The sequence below is a fragment of the Convolutriloba macropyga genome, chromosome 11 (assembly GCF_964194025.1).
Source record: "Convolutriloba macropyga chromosome 11, txConMacr16.3, whole genome shotgun sequence".
Lineage (NCBI taxonomy): Eukaryota > Metazoa > Xenacoelomorpha > Acoela > Convolutidae > Convolutriloba > Convolutriloba macropyga.
This window is the reverse complement of record NC_134478.1, coordinates 33,088,344-33,110,576: the sequence shown is the minus strand read 5'-3', so window position 1 is coordinate 33,110,576 and position 22,233 is coordinate 33,088,344. Positions and strand designations below refer to the sequence as shown.

The following is a 22,233-nucleotide window of genomic DNA, read 5'->3' as shown; positions in this document are numbered from 1 at the left end:
CGTGACCAAAATCACCACTCCAATTTGACTTCAAAAATCATGAAAATGTGTGAACAGATCTTAAAAACAAACATAGCCGGAAGAATTCCGGAAACGACTCGAAGTGAAAATCCATTTAAACGCTATCCAACTACTAATCAAACAAAACGTGCCTTCACTTACTTATGATTATCTCGAAACAAAACCATGAAACAAAAAAGTAAAAACAATAAAATCAAATCGCTTAAAATATGATAAAAAATCTGATCAAATTTTGTTATAAATTGAGATCCCAAAAAAAACTATCGCTGCCAAAATAACTTCATCAAAACAACTAGTACTTACAAAAACCACTTATGTGAATTTTGAAAAAATACTTTAGGCTAAATTATGAAAAGAAAGCTCTTAAAAACAAATTTCACTGAAAAACCTGAAAAAGTTACTAAATTTTTAATATTTCAAAAGCATATAAATCCAAAGAAAAATTCCCTTCGGCCAATAGGGTATCCAGATGAAACCAGCCTAAAATTAAAACAAAATCATAACCAAACCTCTGAACAAAAATAAATGAAAAAAACTGCTTTAAAATGCCGCATGTGAAAAAATTTCGCTCGTTTAGAGAAAATTTTTTCACAGATCAATTTCTCGCTCTCTCAAAAACCGCGGTATGAACAAAAACCACTCTTTTCGCTCCGCTCTTCACTTTTGTTCAGCACCAAAATCACTCCGAATTTTTTCACGCGTTTCATTTCCCGCTTCAAAAATCACTCCAATAAAATTGATTAAACATAGCCGGCAGATTGCCGGAATAGCTGCGAAATAATAGACCTGCGTGCCATATAATAGAGATAGAAACAGATACAGATCTAAATTGAAAAAAATCGACGCCGCTCAAAAAACTAAGTAAAAAACATTCAGCGATAAATTAATAAAGCTTGTTAAAATTCATTCCGCAGAAGCCTCTTATTAGGGACCTTAACTGCACAAATGAGTTCCTTTGACCTTAAACAAATTCAAACTAAACTTAAGTTTTAAAGTGCAAAAGTCATTTTATTGAGTGAGGTAAGTCACGTATGATCAAAATCTAATCACGCAGATAACCTAAAAACTTTTGCTAAAGCGAGTAAGAAATGACGTCACGCGCGCAAATGCCGTTAGTGAGAGGAAGAAGTCATTCAGAAAATTTGATTTTTTCAGCTTTGCTGTGTGAACAAATGTAAAACGAAAAAAGAGCGTCAGACGACGAAACAAAAAAAAAACCAAGAGCACCGCAATATAGCTTCGCTCAGCTTACAGCTTCGCAGCTATAAAAAAAGGACTTCTCCAATACTCCTCTTCGAGTCGTAAAAAAGACAGCGCCCCAATACAATTAAAATTCTTTGAATTGTAAAAAACCAAGAGAAGGCCAATAATAGCCCCAGCTATCGCTGTGCGGCTATTAAAAAGAACGATGAGATCCATAATAGCTCGGCAATTTTTTCGGCGCTATAAAAATTTAAGGAAAATAAAGAAGCAATATTTTAATTGAAATTTCCTACTTTGCTGCATTTCCTCGTGGACAGTTGGCGTCTCTTCTAGAATCTTGTACACAGCCAGAAGAGCGTCTTCCCTGTATGACCACTGCTTACTGTATGCCCCTGTCACCTGTACGCACATCAACACTACCAACTTTTCCGTATAGAGGAGCCGGCGTTTCTTTATAATTTTCTTGTAGTAGTGTGATAGTAGTGTGATGATGCAACTATAATAATTGTAGTGTGATGATGCAACTAGTGAGATTAGAATAAAATAAGAGGTTCTGACCATTTTGAGTCCGAACACATCGATGACAGCTTGTGCTTCTCTGACTTGTTTCTCACTCATGGGCTCAGGTTCACCGGAGGAAGAGTCCCCACCCATACTCTCATCTAACCCACCAGCACGGGGAGACACGTAGTCACCTGGTGGAGATGGGGATCGTCTCACTAGAACAAACTTATTCAAGGTTCCTTAAAACAGCATGCCAACGGTAGGCTCCAATTTGCTGTGGGTAATGGTTACTCTTTAGTAATCTCTATCCTGTACTTTATGTTATTCAATTGTTGGTTACGCACTCTTAATTGTAACTTACTTATTGTGTTTCATATTAAAGCAAACTATTATTTCCCGTTTTACAATTCCAATCCCTCGTGAGTTCCTTTTACAATTATGTGAACCAAAATCAACTTGACGGAGGTAAATCAACAAGAATTTATTACTGGTATTCACATACCAAGCACTATGTTTTTGCCATGGTTGGCACAAGTTGAAAATTAAAATTGTTCTTTTCGAGAGAAGACTGAGTTTCCAAACCACATCACAAGAGAGTTACACTCTGCTGTTTTGCAGCTTATCTGTAAAGTGCACTGGACCATACTTAACTATATTTTTATCTGGGTGTTTCAACAGGACAACGTTTCAAATGTAAGACACCTAAATTCTATCAAATGGACAACAAAATATATTAATACATGCACGATCTCAATACAAGCTCAGTAGTATAAAAAAGTGACTAGAACCTCACCGGGGGGGGGGGGGGGGACACTTTTGGAAGCCTGATTTTCTCGGTTTCTCGGCCCAACAACACCGAGGTGGGACAATTTGAAATTTCTGCGGGGTGGCCATCTACAACGGGGTGGGACAATTTGAAATTTCAAATTGTCCCACCCCGTTGTAGATGGCCACCCCGCAGAAATTTCAAATTGTCCCACCCCGGTGTTGTTGGGCCGAGAAAATCAGGCTTCCAAAAGTGTCCGTCCCCCCGCGTTGAGGTTCTAGTCACTCCCCCCCCCCCCACCGTTGTACCTCTAGCCAGCTCCAATTTTTCTTTCAAAAAAAATCTGCTAATTCATCTTTCGGTTGATTGTGACATTGTTCAATTTGTTTACAAGCTTGACCCAGTTTTTGTTACGACTGATTGTTTGCTGCGGTGTGTGTTTTTTTGATTAGAACAGTGATATAAACTTTGCACTGTTTTTGCCAGCATTATCGTTAAATGTTTTGTGAACAATAAAAAGTGTTCAGAGTCGAATTTTTCAATTTTTAATTTTCCTACTAAGGGGTGTCGACACTTTTTTGAAAAATGGTGTCCACAAATTTTTTCTCAATTTTTTGTCTCTAATAGACGTTAAATGTTGTGAAACATGATTTGTGAATGATAAAAAGTGTTCAAAGTCGATTTTTTCAATTTTGAAATTTTTCCCCTAAGGGGTGTCGACACTTGTACCATTTTTTGAAAAATGGGTTCAAAAATTTTTTTCTCGATTTTTTGTATCTAATAGACGTCAAATATTGTGAAACATGTTTTGTGAATGATAAAAAGTGTTCAAAGTCATTTTTTTCAATTTTGAAATTTTTGCCCTAAGGTGTGTCGACAATTGTAAAATTTTTTGAAAAATGGGGTCCAAAAATTTTTTCTCAATTTTTTGTCTCTAATAGACGTTAAAAGTTGTGAAACATGTTTTGTGAATGATAAAAAGTGTTCAAAGTCGATTTTTTTTTCAATTTGAAATTTTTCCCCTAAGGGGTGTGGACACTTGTAAAACTTGGGTCCAAATTTTTTTTTTCTCAATTGTTTTCTCTCCAATACATATCCACATCATAAAATTGTCTTTTTAGCAAGAGATAGTTTCGATCTACCAACCTCTGGTTATGGGCCCAGCGCGCTACCACTGCGCTATCTTGCTTTGCACACATACATACTCACACACCTACACACACTCACAAAACACCTATACAAGCATAGGTACATATGTAACATAAACATTCATTAATTCAGTCATTCATTCGTATGTACATATATAAATACATATATACAAACCTACATAATTTCATACAAACATTCATACATACTTACATAAATACAATCATACATTAATACATACACATACATACGTACATACATACATACATACATACATACATACATACATACATACATACATACATACATGCATGCATGCATGCATACATACATACATACATACATACATACATACATACATACATACATACATACATACATACATACATACATACATACATACATACATACATACATACATACATACATACATACATACATACATACATACATACACACATACATACATTACATACTCAATGATAAAAACCCAGTTGTACAAGAAAAACAAAGTTTTCACCTAAGTATGTACACAATTATGGTCATAATCACTTATGTCCGTAAATGCATACAAATTGGTGAAAACAACAGTAAAACAACTAACCTGTTAGTAGATGTATGAAATCAATACTGATATATTAATTGGAGAGTCATCGGATCATCACAAACACGTTCAGGGTCACAAAACTTTCCAAAATAAACTGACCAATCACAGTGCTTGATTTATTATTCAAGTTGACAACCAATCAGAATTGAAAGATTTATAAACAAAAACTCTAAACGCTCACGTTCAGTAAACAGTAAATAATGAACACAATAGGAACAAAAGACATCAAGCTAATTCATGAGAAAGTTTTATCACTGAGAGGTAACATAAATTATACACACATATCTTATCGACATTTATATTTCGTAGCTGCTTGTTCTTTGTTAGATCCAGAAGTTGACGGAGAAATAGCACTTAAATTTAGACCCTATGGTGGTTTCATTGGAATTGATAATTCAACACTAGATCCTTTATTGAAACGGAGCAAAGTGCTACGACTTCATGCTGCATTGCATGACGCCGCTGGATTTATAAAAGATTGCCGAAACAAAGGCCCTGGATATGTTTACGCTTTCCGTTACTCACCAGTAAACAATTGTCTGTTTGGACACCTGACAGGAATATTATTCTATCAGTGAAAATTTTTCATTCACAATTGTTTCGTGAATTGGAATGCTAGAAAATTTTGGCAGCAAAACCACAAATATTATTGTCCTCGATCTCGAAGGTTTCAAACTCAAGTCACTTGGATTCATTATAAAAGAACTCACTTTGTGTTCCAGTTACAAAAATACAATATTTTTCAAACCGCCGCTTAAATTCGCTGATTTACCCGCACACGATAGACAAACTGTTATTTGGCTGACCAATAACCTACACGGTCTTGATTGGGACGAAGGTGATATACCTTACTGTGATTTGAAAACAATCTGTCTGAGTTTCAGTTTCCGATTCACACGAAAAAATTTTTTTGCCAAAGGCATTGAAAAGTGTGAGCTCTTCAGTAAGCTTTTACAAAAAACTGTTTATAATCTGGAGGATCTAAATTGTCCCCAAATCTCAGAGATAATATCAGAAGAACAAGTTCCCTCCTGTTATCATCATTCAAACTTTCGTTCAACAAACGATCAATTATCAAATCACTGCGTGGAACGTAAAGCAAGAATATTTTCACAGTGGACACAAAGTGATGCACAGAGAAGACACGGCAACATTAACAACTTATCTGTCAGACAACTTGAAGATATTCACTTGCTTGACTCCACTTGACGATCAGCCGATTGTAATATTCAACAGAGTTCAGGATCCCTCTCCACCAATACAGAATAAATTTTCAAGTGATCAACAGAACCGAGCGATCTATCTCAACAATAAGCCAAACACAGCACAACAACCGCGCTACAACTCGCTTTATAGCGCAGCAGCAAAGCGTTATTTTGCAACCATTACTCTTTCTCCCGACGAGCTAGACAGCTTTAGGGCTTTCCTGCCCGTGATAGATAATTTTTATCACTTCCAACTGTACGTAAAAAATAAACAGAGAGCTCGAGAACATCGGAATCAGTTCAATTATGGCTATGAACCAAACAAACCAGAAGCCTATGCAGTACCCCAAAGAGCAGCGAATCCCACGTTGGAAGCAATGGGCGGACAAAAAGTTCCCCAATTTAGATTGAAAAAAACACCACCAGAACGTGAGATATCACTTAATGAGATGCCGAATGAGTTGCGGTTATATGTCTTGGAGCACCCCGAAGTTGAAAAAGTTTTCAATCAACCATCGTTCGAGGAAAATGACTCATCAACCGTTTGTTATAAACTAGAGATAAAAAGTCATATTAAAGGTTTCAATTTGTTTGAGTTCTGGTACATGAAACAGTTGCCCAGTAAATAATTCAAAAATTTAACATTTTGTATCATTCTTGTTTCAATTCACTTTTCAATTAATTATTTTTCTCCTTAAGTCTCCTTTGTCTCTTTATTTATTATGAATCAAAGAGACGAGGCTGACGCTGGTATCAGTAATTTAGTCTTTGACGTAAACAACAAGGAGAGGCCCCCATGGCGTTGTTGTTCAAATTCAACAGTGCCAAGGTCCGAAGTAATATTTTTTGTTCAAGTTAGTATCATTGTGTTAATGATCATTCTTTGCTTTTCTATGCTCTTTCTATTATCAGAAAGCTGTCAAGAGAAATCAATCTGGATTGCTCTCTTATCGAGTTTAGTTGGTTACATTTTACCTAACCCCAAACTATGAACAAAATTATTCTTACACATGACAGGGTATTCATGTCAATTGTAGGACCAAGTGGTTGTGGTAAAACAGAACTCTTATTTCGAATGCTAAAAGGTTCGACCTTTTATCCACGCTTTGAAAAAATTTATTATTTTTACAAAGAGTTCCAACCACTTTTCAAAGATATGCAACGAGTTATACCAGGGATTGAGTTTCTAAAATACTCAGGCTTTGATATAACAAAAAATATATCACATTGTCTGCTTATCTATGACGATTCATGTGAAGAAATCTTCAACGATAAAGAATTCATCGTCCTCAGGACGTCATCGCAAATTACATGTTATATACGTCAAGCATAATTTGTTCCATCAAAGCAAATGGTCCCGAACCATTGATTTGAATACAACACACATAATATTATTCAAGTCGCTTCGTGACATTCAACAAATTGAACCTCTTGGAAAACAGTTGAATTGTCTCCAACTGATAAAAGAAGCATACAAACTAGCAACTGCGGAGCCCTTTGGACATTTCATTATTGATCCCGATCCCAAAACCAGTCAGGGTTTACGATTTGCGTCACATATTATTGGAACTAATCCTTCAATTTTTTACATTCCTTCGGAGGAAGCCGTTGTTACACCAATTACGAATGAAAAAGAAACATTTGCTTATGCAAATAGCACAAACAAGAACTCCAACATTGAATCCGAGTTACTTAAAGACGGCGACTTCATTTGGTTTCTGAGTGACTGTGTGATGAACGTACTCTCTGGAGTTGTTCCAGTCAATAAAAAAGAACTAAAAAAATTTGAAAAAACTCTGCGTCAACTTTCAAACAGGAAAGTAGGGAAAACTGAACGACTAAAAAAAATTCAATCTCCCTCGGGCAACAATCTCATTCAACTCATAGCATTACCCTGCATTGAATATATAGAACAAAATGCATACTGAAGAGTTTGTGTTAATACCTAAACAGATGTATACAAGAGAACAACCTCATGTCTCTCAATTACTCAGCAACAAAAATATTCACAATCCAGCCAAGCAGATATCGCTTCTCCAGAGAAACAAGTCACCATCAGCTCCTTCTGCCTCGCAACAGGATACAGAACAACAAACTGACGCTTCAGTGGATGATAAAAGTACAATAAACGAGTCTATGGCGAAATCATTTACGACAGACAACACATCGACTATCAAAAAAGGAGTGCTGAATGATATTAGAATCTTGAATGGGATAAAGTTTGAAAGAGCGAATACAATACTGGACATAATAGAGGAATCAGATTCTGTGTCCTTGGACTCATCAAAGAGATTGCTTATTAATGGTACAAATACAGAAGTTCTTGCTGCTACATTTCTTTACAATTTACAGCAAACCACTTGCAAACTATCTTTCGAACAATTCAGTGTATTAACGCATCTCGATATTGGGTCGCATTTGACTTGTAACACATACGCCAAAAAGTTTCTAAATTTATCATCTGAAGAGAGGCTGCAATTTTTGGAATATGAGTCGGACAAAGAAGTTGCTTCAAAATCCCAGCGAAAGAAAACAGAAGCTTCTGACAGAGACCAGAGAAACTTTGAAGAGGCAGAAAAAGAAATCAAACCAACCAGCCCCTGGGAGAATTACTTCCTATCAAGTTAAACAGTTAGACAAATTGTACACTAAAGGCAGTGCTGCATTTGGTAGCATTGCTAACTTGAAGGAGGCTAGCGGTTTCACCAGAGGCAAAATTGTTCGCTATCTTCAGTCGAAAGCCCCGTACACAAAATACAGACAATTTAGGAAAAGTTTTCCCCGACTGAACGCTGTTGCATATAGAATAAATGAAATCTGGTCTGTTGATGTTGCGTATATGGATAAAGTTGCCCAACACAACAGCGGTGTAAAATATTTGTTAGTGGCTGTTGATGTTTTATCGCGTTACTTACGAGTTCAACCAATGAAAGCTTTATATGCAAAAGATGCTGTTGAAGCGTTCAAAAAAATGATCAAGAAGAAACAACCAGAAGAAGTATGGACAGACAAGGGATCAGAGTTCAAAGATTTCAAAAAATTTTGTGAAAAGAAAGGAATTCACTTATATACAACAGAAAGCGAAACCAAGTCGGCATTTGCAGAGAGGAACATTTGATCGCTTAAAAACATCATTTACAAATATTTGGAAGAAAAGTGGACTTGGACATATATTGAAGATTTACCCCAGTTTGTAAACACTATAAACAATCGTGTTAACCGGGTAACCCATTTAGCACCTACTAAAGTTTTCAAAAAACATGAACCAATTTTAATATCATTAGCAATCACCACAACAAAGTACAAACCAAAATACAAAAAAGGAGACCTTGTTAGACTTGCAAAGCACGACGAAAAATTCAGAAAAGGTTATAAACAAAATTATACAGACGAAGTTTTTACGATATTCAAAATTGCTACCGTGTGTCCACCAACGTACAATCTTTTAGATGCAAACAACGTTATAATTGAAGGTAAATTTTATGAACCGGAATTAGTCCAAGTAAACGTGTTAGTTACTGCAGACGAATAAAATGAATCCCGCCAAAGAATTCACAATCGACTTAATATCCAACGCATCAATGGAAGTTTTTGGTGAAAACACAATGGCAAAATTCCGTAACCAGTTATCTCAACCACTTATTTTGGATGGAGAATGGCAAGTAGCTTTATCTTCAATATCCTTCCCATCAAACATAAACAACGTCAATTCAAACGGGTTAGTCGTTTATAAAAACTCGGGAGTGGAACTCGACGCCTCAAATAATCGCAGTGGACACCTCAGAAAAATTCGCAAAGGCATTTACAGTAGCTTGGATCAACTAATGGATGAACTCAGGCGAATTGCTCAGTTTAAACAATTTGATTTTACTTTTGACAAAATTACTCATAAACTGGTTTTACAATTCGGAGCGAATGAGGGTTTTTCATTTGAAAATGAAGAAGTTCCAAGTATTCTCGGCTTCAAGGGTATAAAAGACAACTCGCATGATGGATACATTCATATTGGATACAAATCACACAAAAATCTAAATAGACACCAAAGTGATTTTCCAGTTGATATAACCTGTGGCTCACAATTAATATTTGTCTACATAGACGTTATAGAATATCAAATTATTGGAGACGTGAGAGCTCCTGTAATTAAAATCATTGAGACCGAAAGGCGTTTAAGAAACGGCAGCATAAACACTGTTACACCCATTCATCACAAGACATTTACAATTCTGGATTACAAGCCCATACTTTCTAACAATATTCAGAACATTAAAGTGGAGTTGAGGAACGAAGCCGGAAAACTTATTCCATTTAATGGTACAGGAAAAGTGATAGTAGGCCTAAAGTTTCAAAAAATCAAGTGAAATGGAAGCTTACTACAGCAACCAAGCATAACAGTCAATGCCACATTTCTCCGGTCATTATCGTCAAAGAGGAAGTGGCTTTGGAGCCCTCGCAGCAGGTATTGGAAGAGTTGCTTTACCATTGGCAAGAAGAATTATATGGCCCGCTGCCAAAAGAATTGGCCGAGAGCTTTTAGTGCAGGGTAAACCTGAGTTGGTTGAAGTAGCAACGAAACGAAAGTCAGCAAAGCAGGCGTTGAAAAGCACGGTTGCAAAAACAGCCCGAAAACAATTTGGTGGTTCTCTCCATTCACGCATAACACGAGGCCGGCAAGTTATTAAACGTCGAAGACAACAATATGCTAAACCTCGAACCTACAAAAAACGTTCCACTAAAAAAATCATTTCTCGAAAACCACAGCCAAGAAGAAGTCGACTGGATTTTTTCTCTCGAGTCAATAATGCGAACTAATATTGTAATACCTTCCAAAGCCACTCACAGTTCCTTGGATTTATTTGAAAAACCACCTTTGCTAGTCACCTTTGATCAATCATTTGAGCAAAAAACTGGACCACTTTATTCTCCCTCTGGATCATCGCTCGAATTCGAAGTTGTAGGCTATCGCAACAATTTCATAGATTTGCAGAAAATTTATTTGGAAGTAAAATGTCGAATACAAAATGCTGATGAAACTGATTTGCGATATACCGCCGGCGATCCAACCGCAATCGATGCTGCATATTTTGTCAACAATGTTCTTCATTCACTGTTTGCCGACTGTACTGTTTCTGCAAATGGAATAAAAATTTCCTCAGTTAATGGACACTATGCTCATAAAAGTTTTATTGAAACAGAATTTTCACATGGAGCCGATGCAAAGGAAACTTGGTTAAAGTGTCAAGGTTACGAGTATGAGCCGAACCCCGCTGGTATAGCTGCAGCTTCAAGGGATGCAAGGCAGGTAGCTGTGAGAGAATCGGAACAAATTACTTTATATGGAAAGCTCGCTGTTGATTTCTTTTCCTGTGAAAAACATTTAGTAAGTGGTGTTACCTTAAGACTTTCTTTCCGAAGGTCGCAAGATGATTTTGTTACCATTAGTGAGACAGCGGCAAAAAATTACAAAGTTAAAATCGATGAAGCAAACTTATTTGTTAGAAAGATGACAGTGTCAGACAACGTTGTTGGAGCCATTGAAAAAACACTCCTAAAAACTCCGGCAATGTATCGCTACAATGAAGTAATAACAAAAACATTCCTCGCAACAGCAGGTCAACGCAGTTGGAAACATGAAGATATTTTCACAAAAGAACCAATAAGGCGGCTGATTGTTGCATTGTGCAGGAGCAATGCATTCATTGGAACTAACAATATCAATCCCTACCACTATCAAAAGTTTGATTTGAGTGAAATTACGGTCTATCGAAACGGGTTCGCAACAGCTGGCACTCCAATGTTAACAAATGATAACAAGCGCCTGTATTACAATTCAATGAGTGCATTAGCTTATGTTGAAAACGGTCATGGAATACCACTAAGTGATTTTGCTCATCACTTTATAATGGTCTTTGACTTAACTAGCACGCAAGAGGCGACGCACGATTTTATTCATCCCGAACTAACAAACTCATCATTATCGGTTGAACTGAAATTTGATACTGGTTTGCCAAACAACATTGAAATTTTTTTCCTGGGAGAAAAATCGCCTACTGTGTACATTGACTCTGCAAGAAACGTATCCAAAAATGTTCTGCCTATGAACGCATACTAATGGATGAACATCAAATTTATATTCAAGTTCAAAAGTGCAAACATCTCAAATTTAAATTTCGAGGTGTTTTTGCCGCTGACAATTATCCCCTAAATTTACCAGTAAACAGTTTTATAATTGTGAATGCATCGCGAGCTGATTCTATTGGTTCACATTGGGTGATGCTTGCGAAACGCTACGCACACCCCGTACTATTTTTTGCAGATCCGTTAGCACTTCCTCTGACTGCCTATAAAGACATTTTCTCCCGCTTACAGCAATGTACTGATTTACATATGACGATGGATATTATGGAGCACAGAAGAGATATTCAGTCTCCCCTGCAATCAGCAGACTCGCAACTGTGTGGTTTATTTTGCATCTATATTGCTCATTATTTCTATAGCAGTAAATTTCCTTTTGTACCAGATGTCAATGAATTGCAATTGCTAGCATTTGTAAAACATATGGAGTGAAATTGAATCAAATTTTTCTGCTAAAACACTTTTTTAAACACTAGAATTTTTACAGAATTGGAAGTTTATTAAATAGTCTGAAGTCTCTCGTACAAAACTCCTTTGTCCACTCAAAAGAATATCCATAATCTGATAGAGAGTTGATGAATGTTCACCGAGCATAAGTTGACAAAACCGTTTTATAGTTACGTCAGGAATTGGGGAAGGACGCTTGTTAGAAGTTGTAGTAGTAGTAATTGTTGAAAGCACTTTTTCACGAACAGGTGATGGGAGTTGTTTTTTAATTTTTAATTTTGTTTATTGAAAGTTGATTTGATTTTGACAAATACTCCACGGCAATATGTAAGCGAGAAATAATAGCACCAAATGTAACAAAATTTTTCTCCGTAGGCAAAATGAGGAACTTGAAGCAAGTCACGAGACAAGGTGTCGCCGCAGGAGCATACGGAGAAAAAACAATATTATCTTCCGAACTTGTATTCTCAAAAATAAGATGCCAATGGCTGGAACCAAACGCACAACCAGTAATATCAACCGAAGGCGGATGAAAACCGTATGCATAATTCTCTATTCCAGTGTCCTGTAGTTGTGGTTCTGTATCGCAAATGGTGTACTTGAAACGTTTTTGAAATTTTTGAAGTATTCAGGACTATTCTCGTACATAGTCTCAACCATAGTAAGAGATTAAACTGAGTAAACAACTGGTGATTTACCTCTATGAATTAGTGGGTTTTAGTTGAGAACACTGTGTAAACAAATTTTCAAGGTCGTTCTCAGGTGAAAATTCATTAAATTTTTTGTTATTTTAATTGCTTGTAAACAAATTCTGTCTAGACAATAAGTAAACAAATCAAGGCTGTCTGGTTTTTCCGAAGCACCGCAATTAAATCAAAGCTGTCGAATTTTCCCGTAGTTCTACAATCTTTAACCTGAGGTAAACTTTTGGTAGTTTTCACTGCTTGTGAACACATTCTGTCTAGACATTAAGTAAACAAATCAGGGCTGTCGGAATTACCGAAGTTCTGTACACGAAAAATGGCTGTCGCAATTTCCCGAAGTTCTGCAAACTTTGCTGTGATTGGTTGACGACTCGAAATAAAATCTATTTTTAGTAACAAAGAAATTTCAACTTCGTTGTTCGCATGTAATCATGAATACACTTTTCATTTCTGCAGAACTTGAGAGACATTTGTTTATCCATATTTTACGGTTCAGTTGACATTTCCTTCCGACAAAAATTAAAAAATCTCTTTGCTTCTTCCATAGTTGAACTTACCCAGTTATAACAAAATGCCTGCAAAAGATCGAAATCTACCCTTCAACTGTGAAAAATCTGTTGTAAAGGCCCATATTGCTCGCCACAGGAAGACATATATGATGGGCACGCTTTACTGTAAGAAAAGGAATTGTAATTATGCGACAAAAAATGCTGCAGAATTGTCATACCATATTGCGAAGGCTCACGGAGCAAAAATTCGTAATACACTGAACAAGTGTGTTGTCTGTCAGAAACAGTTTCCAAGTTTCTACTCACTTCAACTTCATCGCAAAAAAGTACATCAAGCTAGCACAAAAATTGGGTCCTCAGTACAAACCGTGTTCGTGAGATTATGCAGAAAGTTGATACCGATAGCGAGTCATTGAAGGAAGAACTGGCAGCGTGTCAGCATTTACTTGACGATATGCATGCTGAGCACGGCAGACAGGAAGTTTTCAACTTCAGTTTATCTGATTTGGACACCAAGGAGATCAATAAAAAACTTGAAGTTTTTGCAAACCTCAACTGTGCTGCAAAAATTAACCTAGCTTTAGGGTTTCTGTTGCAAAATATAGAGACAAACGATTACCGATATTATTATCCGCATGAAAATAACTTACTGCTGGACCGAGCTTTTCTGGTAAGCAATAAAAACGATTTATTGAACCTGCAGAACGAAATTGAGAAACTTGACTTGGTTGAAACATGTACGCAAGAACGTCAAAACTCAAAATGGCGATTCACAGTAATTACAAATGTTACCATTTTTGTAGCGCTTCTTACGAATATACCTATGGGTTTCACAGATTCGCCTCTCCCAGAGCCCCTGTTAAGGAATCCTGAAGTAAATTGTCTCGTTTCAAATGGACACAATGAACCATATAACGATAATTTGTGCTTATTCCGTGCAATTGCTATTCATTTATTTGGATCAGTAGATGTTGAACTACATGCAACTGAAATATTTCACAATTTTATTACTGTAAGCGGTTGCGACCCTGAAAGTTTCACAGGTGTTTCCTTTGATCAAATTCCAATAATAGAAGAACTAATCAAACAAAACATTTTCATCTATGATTTTGACATTGAAGACGGTGAAATTATTGGTGAACTTGTTCGACGCAGCGTTGAACGATATGACGAAAACATTAAAGTGCTTCGATACAACAATCATATCTGTTATGTTAATGATATCAACAAATTCTTCAAGAAGTTTCGTTGTCCCAGCTGTGATGTGTTTTTCAACCATTCAGGAAACTTCAACCGTCACTTGAAAACTTGTAAAGAACGAGTGAAAAATGTCTATCCGAGAGGTGCTTATTCTTTGCGGGAAACACTATTTGAGAAGCTTGACAACTTCTCAATCGCTTATCCAGAAGATCATACCCTCTTCAGAAATTTTGTCGTCTTCGACTTCGAAGCAATATGTGTTCAATCGGTGGAAATCAATAACACAGCGACAACATCATGGATTGGTACTCATGTACCTGTATCGGTATCAATTTCTTCAAATTTGTTGGACGAACCTGTTTTCTTATGCGAAAAGGATCCCAATCGTCTCATCATATCCTTTGTAGCTCAAATGGAAATACTAGCATCAAAAAACAAAGCGGACTTGAGACCCAAGTTCTTGGCGGTAGAAGCAGAGATCAAAACTAGGTTGAGTGATATTTACTCTAGACTGCAAATTGTTTCCGAAACTCAACCGAATATCAGTAGTGAAACAGAAGATAGTAATGTATCTAAAAGCTTTTTACAAATCCAGCAAAAACAGCTCCTTGATCTCCAGCGTCACTTCAACAATTATGTTGACACTCTACCAGTTTTTGGATTCAACAGAGGAAAATATGACCTAAACTTAATCAAAGCGTATCTCATTCCCCATCTTCTTAACGATAGAGATATTCAACCTACGGTAATCAAAAAGGCCAATCAGTTTATTTCTTTCAAATTCGGTGATATTCAGTTTCTCGATATTTTGAACTTTCTTGCTGGAGCAACATCTCTGGATTCTTTTCTGAAAGCATATCAATCTGAGGAGACAAAAGGTTATTTCCCATAAGAATGGTTCGATTCGTTCACGAAACTTGACTGCAATCATCTTCCACCCTATGACTCCTTCTTCAGCAAACTGAAAAATCTAAATCCTTTGGAGAAGGACTTCAGTCAGTTCAAGAAAATGATGGAATCTGGAAAAGAGGAATTAGATGTTCTCCGGGAACTGGGTTTGAAAGAGAAGCCTTTATCTGGAAAAGAGAATTATGCTCTCCTTGAAAAAATGTGGATGATGGAGAAAATGACAACTTTTCGCGATTTCCTTCGCTGGTATAACAACAAAGATGTTGTACCAACTCTGCAAGCAATGAAAAAAATGATGAAATTCTACCACGATCAAAAAATTGATATGTTAAAGCTTGGGTGTACACTACCTAATTTAGCAAATATCTGTCTTCATAAATCGACTGATAGAAAATTTTACCCTTTCATCGAAGCTGACAAAGACTTGCATGAGAAAATGCGAAGTGAAATGACTGGTGGTCCATCAATAGTGTTCACGAGGAAAGCTGTTGTAGACAAAACGTTCATCCGGAGGTCAAACAATATCTGTAAAACAATAGTTGGAATAGATGCTAGTCAATTGTATCCTTTCTCCATGTGCCAAGCGATGCCAACTGGACTCTACACTAGATGGGAGTTTGATACCAATCTTCAAAAGTTCAAAGCTCGTCAAAACAAAATCAGGAAATTTGAGAACATGGTAATATCTTTCTATCAGGCAACCAGACCCGAATGTAATATTGAGAGTTTCTATACAACTGGAAAACAGAGAAAAATTGATTCTTTTACTGTGGATGGTTTCTGTGGTCATTGCCAAACAATTTTTGAAGCTCTTGGATGCTACTACCATTTCTGTCCCTGTAGGGAAACTCGACCAAATCTTAATGAGGATGAATTTGAGTTTGGTATCCGGAAACGTGAATCTGATAAGTTACGAAAGCTTTACCTGGAAAAGAAAGGATATAAAGTTATAGAGATGCGAGAGTGTGAATGGTGGGATCATGTTCAGGAGAACTCCATGTTGAAGAACCACATAAGAAAAAATTTCCCCTACAAGTTACCTTTGAGCAAAGAGACACTGTTGACGCGGATACATGAAGATAAATTATTCGGATATGTACAAGGCGATTTAGAAGTTCCTGAGGAGCTCCGTGAACGATTTGCAAACTTTCCTCCAATTTTCAAAAACTGTGATGTTGGAAGAGAGAATATTGGTAAATTCATGCTCGAATTTGCTGGAAAAAAACGCGTTATTGTTAAAACCTCAACGAATGTTGATTTCGAGTTACAAATTAAACAATGGAATAGTCATAACACCATTATTAAAGTTTTATTTGAAGCTGGGTCTACGCTGTACCAAAATCCACAGATTCGTTGAGTATACCCCGCAAAAATTTTTCAACGGTTTCGTCCAATCTGTTGTTGATGCAAGGCGAGAAGGTGATGAAAATCCGGACTCTAGCGTTGTTGCTGAAACTATGAAATTACTTGGAAACAGCTCGTATGGTTATCAGATTATGGATCGAAGTCGGCACACAGAAACTTTATATCTCAACGATGAAAAGACGCATAAAGCTATTAATAACCGTCTTTTTAGAAGATTGAACAGGGTGTCGACAGATATATATGAGGTTGAGCTTGTGAAAAGCATTGTTGAGCATCGTGAACCTATAATTGTTGGATTATTTATCTTACAGTATGCTAAACTGAGAATGCTGGAGCTCTACTACAATTTCTTCGACAAGTTCTGTGATGTTCAGAAATTTGAGGAGCTTGAAATGGACACTGATTCTTTGTATCTGGCACTGGCTCATGAAAATCTCTGTGAGTGCATTAAACCAGAAATGAGAAGAATTTGGAATGAGATGAGAAGTAATGACTGTACAGATGTTTTCCATGCTAATAGTGCAAGTAAATTTTTTCCGAGAACTTGTTGCGATAAACATGTAAAACATGACAAGCGTGAGCCTGGATTATTCAAGGAGGAGTTCCGATGTACTGTAATGCTATGTTTATGTAGCAAAACGTATTGTTGCTATAATTCAGTAACGAACAAAACTAAGTTCAGCAGCAAAGGACTCAGCAAGAGTGTTCTGGAAGAAAACAGTGATGGACCTTTACAGAAGTACAGACGAGTCCTGGATGATGCAGTGAATATAGCCTCAACTAACAGAGGATTCAGAACTATGAATCACCAAATTCTAACCTATGAGCAAACTAAAAGGACTCTCGTTTTTCTATCCAAAACGAATTGTGGATGCAGATGGAATTCATACGACGCCTTTGATGATCTAAACTTTCTAATTTGTTTTTCATACATTTTAACCATTTAAATTAATTGTACGCCTGTGAACATGTGATTGTAAAAAAGTTTTGTCAAGTAGATGAGTCCACTGTTTAAAGTAATCATTCTTGAAGAGAAACCTGAACCGGGTTTTTAAAGTTCAAACTGAGCATCTTAAAGTCTTCTAAATTCTCAAGGTGTTGACCAGATCTGTAGACAACCCTGGATGAAAATATTGCTAATATGGACCCCTTGCGACCCTGGATGATAACATGGACCCCTTGCGTACCGTAAAATAAAGATGGAAAATGATACAGAAGTGAGTTGATAAAAGTTATCGCCGTTGCCTAAAAAGTTTAATTCGAAGGAGGATGTTTTTGGGTTCAAAAAAAGTTCCACTGCCGAGGTTCGAACCACTGACCTCCTGATCAACAGCCCGTTGCCTTAACCACTAGCCTGTCCGGACGTTACAATCTTTCTTCTTACAATCAGTTTTGATTTTGCAACTAAGGACTTCTGAATACGCGCAGTTTAGGTCGCGCAGAAAGCGTGAAATCAAGCGTGAAAAAAACCGCTTAAACAGTGACGAGACAGAATGTTCTAGAAGAAATGTAAAACAAAAATAGACGACGAAAAAAAACCAAGAGCACCGCATTATAGCTACGCTCAGCTTACAGCTTGGTAGAAATAATAACACAGCTTCATTTTCCAATTTGCTATCTGTTAGCTTATTCTTATTTTGTGCTGCAAAATTTAATGAGAAATCTTATACATAAGACCTATTACCTATTCTAATTGGCTGGTATCTTGTTTCAAATCTTGATACGTGTAAAATCTATTACCTATCTTTGTACATTATTGTCAAAAATCAAATATCAATACATGTTAAATCTATTCCATATCTTTATACGTTGTTCTCATCACTCTAATGTCAATACATGTAAAATCTATTACCTATCTTTGTACATTATGGTCAAAAATCAAATCTTAATACATGTAAAATCTATTACATATCTTTATACGTTGTTCTCATCACTCTAATGTTAATACATGTAAAATCTATTACCTATCTTTATACATTACTGTCGAAAATGAAATCTTAATACATGTAAAATCTATGACCTATCTTTATACGTTGTTCCCATAACTCTAATGTTAATACATGTAAAATCTATTACCTATCTTTATACATGGCTGCGATAATTCAATGGTGACCAAAATGATTTGAAATCGCTATAGCCTATCTTAAAACATGGGGGTCACCACCACCCCCCCCCCCGGGCAGCTCCGCTCATCTATATACTACTAAGCTCATAATATAGTCCTAGTTGATGGGCCGGTGACTTCGCCTCGACAACCGGCCCGTTGTTTCCAGATTACATCTCAGAGCGAGTGAGAGGTATGGTCATGGACAGCGGTCCCCAATTATTCGCATAACTTTGCTTTGGTTATTTCCCATTGCTTCTGGTCATTCTGAATGCTCGTGACTGCATTATGGATGAAATAGTCAAAAGGTTGATGTTTAGCGAGAAATAACGAGTTGTCGTCAATCTGATTTGTCGTCCTGTTGATCGCCCCCCTGTTTTCACATCTACCAAAATACAATCAAGCCAAACTAATCACAGTTGAAGAATGCCTTCACAGCAAAACAACGGCAAGTTAAGTTTGGCAATTAATTACAAAAATTAACGATGATATCTTCAATTGTTGACTTCTGGAGAAAAAATAGTCGACTTTTTATTAACAATACCTGGTAGGGGTCGCTCATCATAAGTGTCGGCCGGAGGAGGCACTGGACTTACAGCCGGTGACTCTGGCATTGGAGGAGTGACTGCTTTAGCTGTGGGCAGGGGAGGGCTTATGGGCTTCAACTGAGTTCTCAAGGGAGGCGTGGGTGTTCTCAGCTTCGCAGGCGGCAGGGGCTTCTGAAAGAACGTACAGCAAACATGAATTGAATTCCCAGGTAGGTGAAATTTTGGAAATCAATGTTACCGAACACGAATCATGGCTTTAGTTGTACAACTCTTTTGCCTGCTAACCAGGGTACCAAAACTCAACATCACTATATATAAAAATGAAAGACAAAATCAATTTTTATAACAAAATCAAATCAAAATACCACAACAGCAGAAGTTGAGCTCTGGCAAAATAATTCACGAAAAATTATTTTCAACTTATAGAACATAGCTGGCAGATTGCCAGAAAATAGGCGCAATAGCTTCGTAGATCTGCAGTCTAAAAAAAAACAGTAAAAAAGACAGACCAAAAAAATTCGTCTTTTCATTGAAGGGTGATATGTTATATTTTGATTAAAAATCTGTATAAGTTACTGCTGCCTCTATTAGCTGCTCTCAAATAACCTTCATTTAGAGTGACACACACCCATTTGACCTTATCTCTTTGAATTAAAGTAAATAAAAGTCAATTTCAAAGTGGGGAAGTCATTTTTGAGAGTGAGGTAAGTCAAGTGTGACCAAAAAATTAATCACGCGAATGAACAAAAAATCGCACCACAAAGAGTGAAATATGACGTCACGCACGCAATTCAATTGAAATTGCATGAACGAATGAACAAAAAGCAGATTCGAATTGGTTGTGACGTCATATGGTCGTAACAAAAATCATGGCGACGAAATAAAAAAACATAGTAGGACAAGTCCTGACGTACAATTCAAAGAATTTTCATTGACTAAACAGAAAAACTAGACCTAGAACGGACAATGAGTGAATTGGGAAAACCATTTCTAAAAAAAATCAGATGAAAAAAAAAAACAAAAAAAAACAGAAAATCAATGTCAAAATGCTGCTAGGGAGAACAAAAAACCACTAGTGAGATATGTAATTTTGATTCTAACAAAAAACTAGGTCCAGAACGAGCTGTGAATGGATTGGGAAAACTATTTAGAAAAAAAATTCGATCCAAAAAATCGAAAAAAAAAAACAGTAAAAATCAGAGTGAAATTGCCGCATGTGAACAAAAAAACCACTACTGAGAAATCGAATTTTTGTTCAAACACCGTTTTCTCACTCTACTTTAAAATTAGAGCGAAAAAATTTCACGCCGCAAAACCACTCGCTTTTTCGCTCCATTTCCTGTTTCGGCGTGACCAAAATGACCACTCCAATTTGACTTCAAAATTCATGAACAGATCTTTTAAAAAAAGACAGCGCCCCAATACAATTCAAATTCTTTGAATTGTAAAAAACCAAGAGACGGCCAATAATAGCCCCATATATCGCTGTGCGGCTATTAATAACAACCTTCTCATCAATCGAAATTTGCATCATGGCTTTCTCAGTGCTTCATAGGTTTATTTTGTACTTTGTCTTGAAGGGCTTTTAGCTCATATGGTGCGCACTATGCAACTGCTCTTAGTCCTATTTAAAACGAACTTGTCAAAAGATTCTAATAGTCGAAGCTCATGTAAAAATTGCATTATTGCAGCGTTGCGTACCGCTGCAGATGTGTTAGGATGGTGTGGATCGAGGAGTGAATGATACTGCAACTGCTGTTGAATATGTGCCCTGTACTCTTCCATATGTTGCTTTTTCTGTTGAGCTAGATCGAAGTCTTCCTGTTCCAGAGCCCTCCGCTTCTCTACCTCGTACTTGCCGAGTCTCTCCCCCACTTTCTGCAAGTCGACCATTGCTTGTTTAATCTTCTTTGCCAACTCGAACTGCTCTTCTATAACAAAAACACCAGCGCTAACGGACAAATAGAATACCAGATTTATCGAGCAAAAACATAGGATGCTGTTAATAGGTCATATAATAGCAGCAATATACATATATAGCGCAATCAATACATATATAACTGGGGTGAAGAAGTTGCCGGTAATTTAAAACATAGCCGGCAAATTGCCAGAAAATAGCCACCGTTGACCCACTTGACACATACTGGGACTGAAACAGAAAACATAGCGGCAGATTGCCGGAAAATAGCGGCCGTTGATTCTCATATCAAAGGTTCGGATTGAAAGAAGAGAAAAAACTAATGAAAAGAATGATTTTTGTACACAAACAATTTTGAAGAGCGAACTATTTTGATTTAATTTTGTAGGTGAAGAAACCCCTGTTTGGTAGTGAAACGACAGAGGGGCTAGTATCAATACCAAAAAGCATTAGAGATGACAAATATGAAAAAAGTTCGAGTAACGGGCATCTAAAATAGGGCTTTATGGGTTTATCACGTTTCTATTTATGATTTCGTTTCCTGATGACTCTGTTCATTTTTGCTTGGTTTGATGAACATCTGCTGTCTAAAGACACTTTCAGCAGAATTCGCGTGAAATGTTCAACAAGCTGTGAACAAAGCTAAAGCGAAAAAATCTATGGTACGACGAAGTGAAAACAATAGGAGCGCAATAATAGCCGGCTGAGAAGCTGCGGCTACTATTAAAGACTAAGCGATCGAAAATGACAGAAATTTCTGTCAATTATTTTGGTGTGCGAATTCTGCATATTCGGTTAGATTCTAAAATTACGCTTAAATCAGCTTTTAAACTGAGCGCTCTTAAGCATAATACTAATGCCAGCTGGCCATCGCTTTAATGAACTTTGACAACCTAATAAACTATGATTTCATGAGCTGACTTTGTATGTTTATCCTGTTTC

At 36.8% G+C, this 22,233-nt stretch overlaps 1 protein-coding gene across 3 annotated transcripts in view; it reads right to left on the bottom strand.

Moving 5' to 3' along the window:
• The window catches only part of LOC142349347 (centrosomal protein of 104 kDa-like), a 92,399-nt gene that overhangs the window by 44,867 nt on the left and 25,299 nt on the right, over window positions 1-22,233 (bottom strand). For 2 of the 3 annotated variants that reach the window (XM_075400827.1, XM_075400829.1), the window contains exons 7-10: window positions 21,075-21,304; window positions 19,370-19,544; window positions 1,783-1,943; window positions 1,518-1,623 (exon numbers count right to left, since the gene is read on the bottom strand). In XM_075400827.1, the coding sequence (XP_075256942.1) occupies window positions 1,518-1,623; window positions 1,783-1,943; window positions 19,370-19,544; window positions 21,075-21,304 (672 nt within the window). The remainder of the gene's footprint in view (window positions 1-1,517; window positions 1,624-1,782; window positions 1,944-19,369; window positions 19,545-21,074; window positions 21,305-22,233) is intronic. The other variant, XM_075400828.1, reaches the window with a different exon arrangement.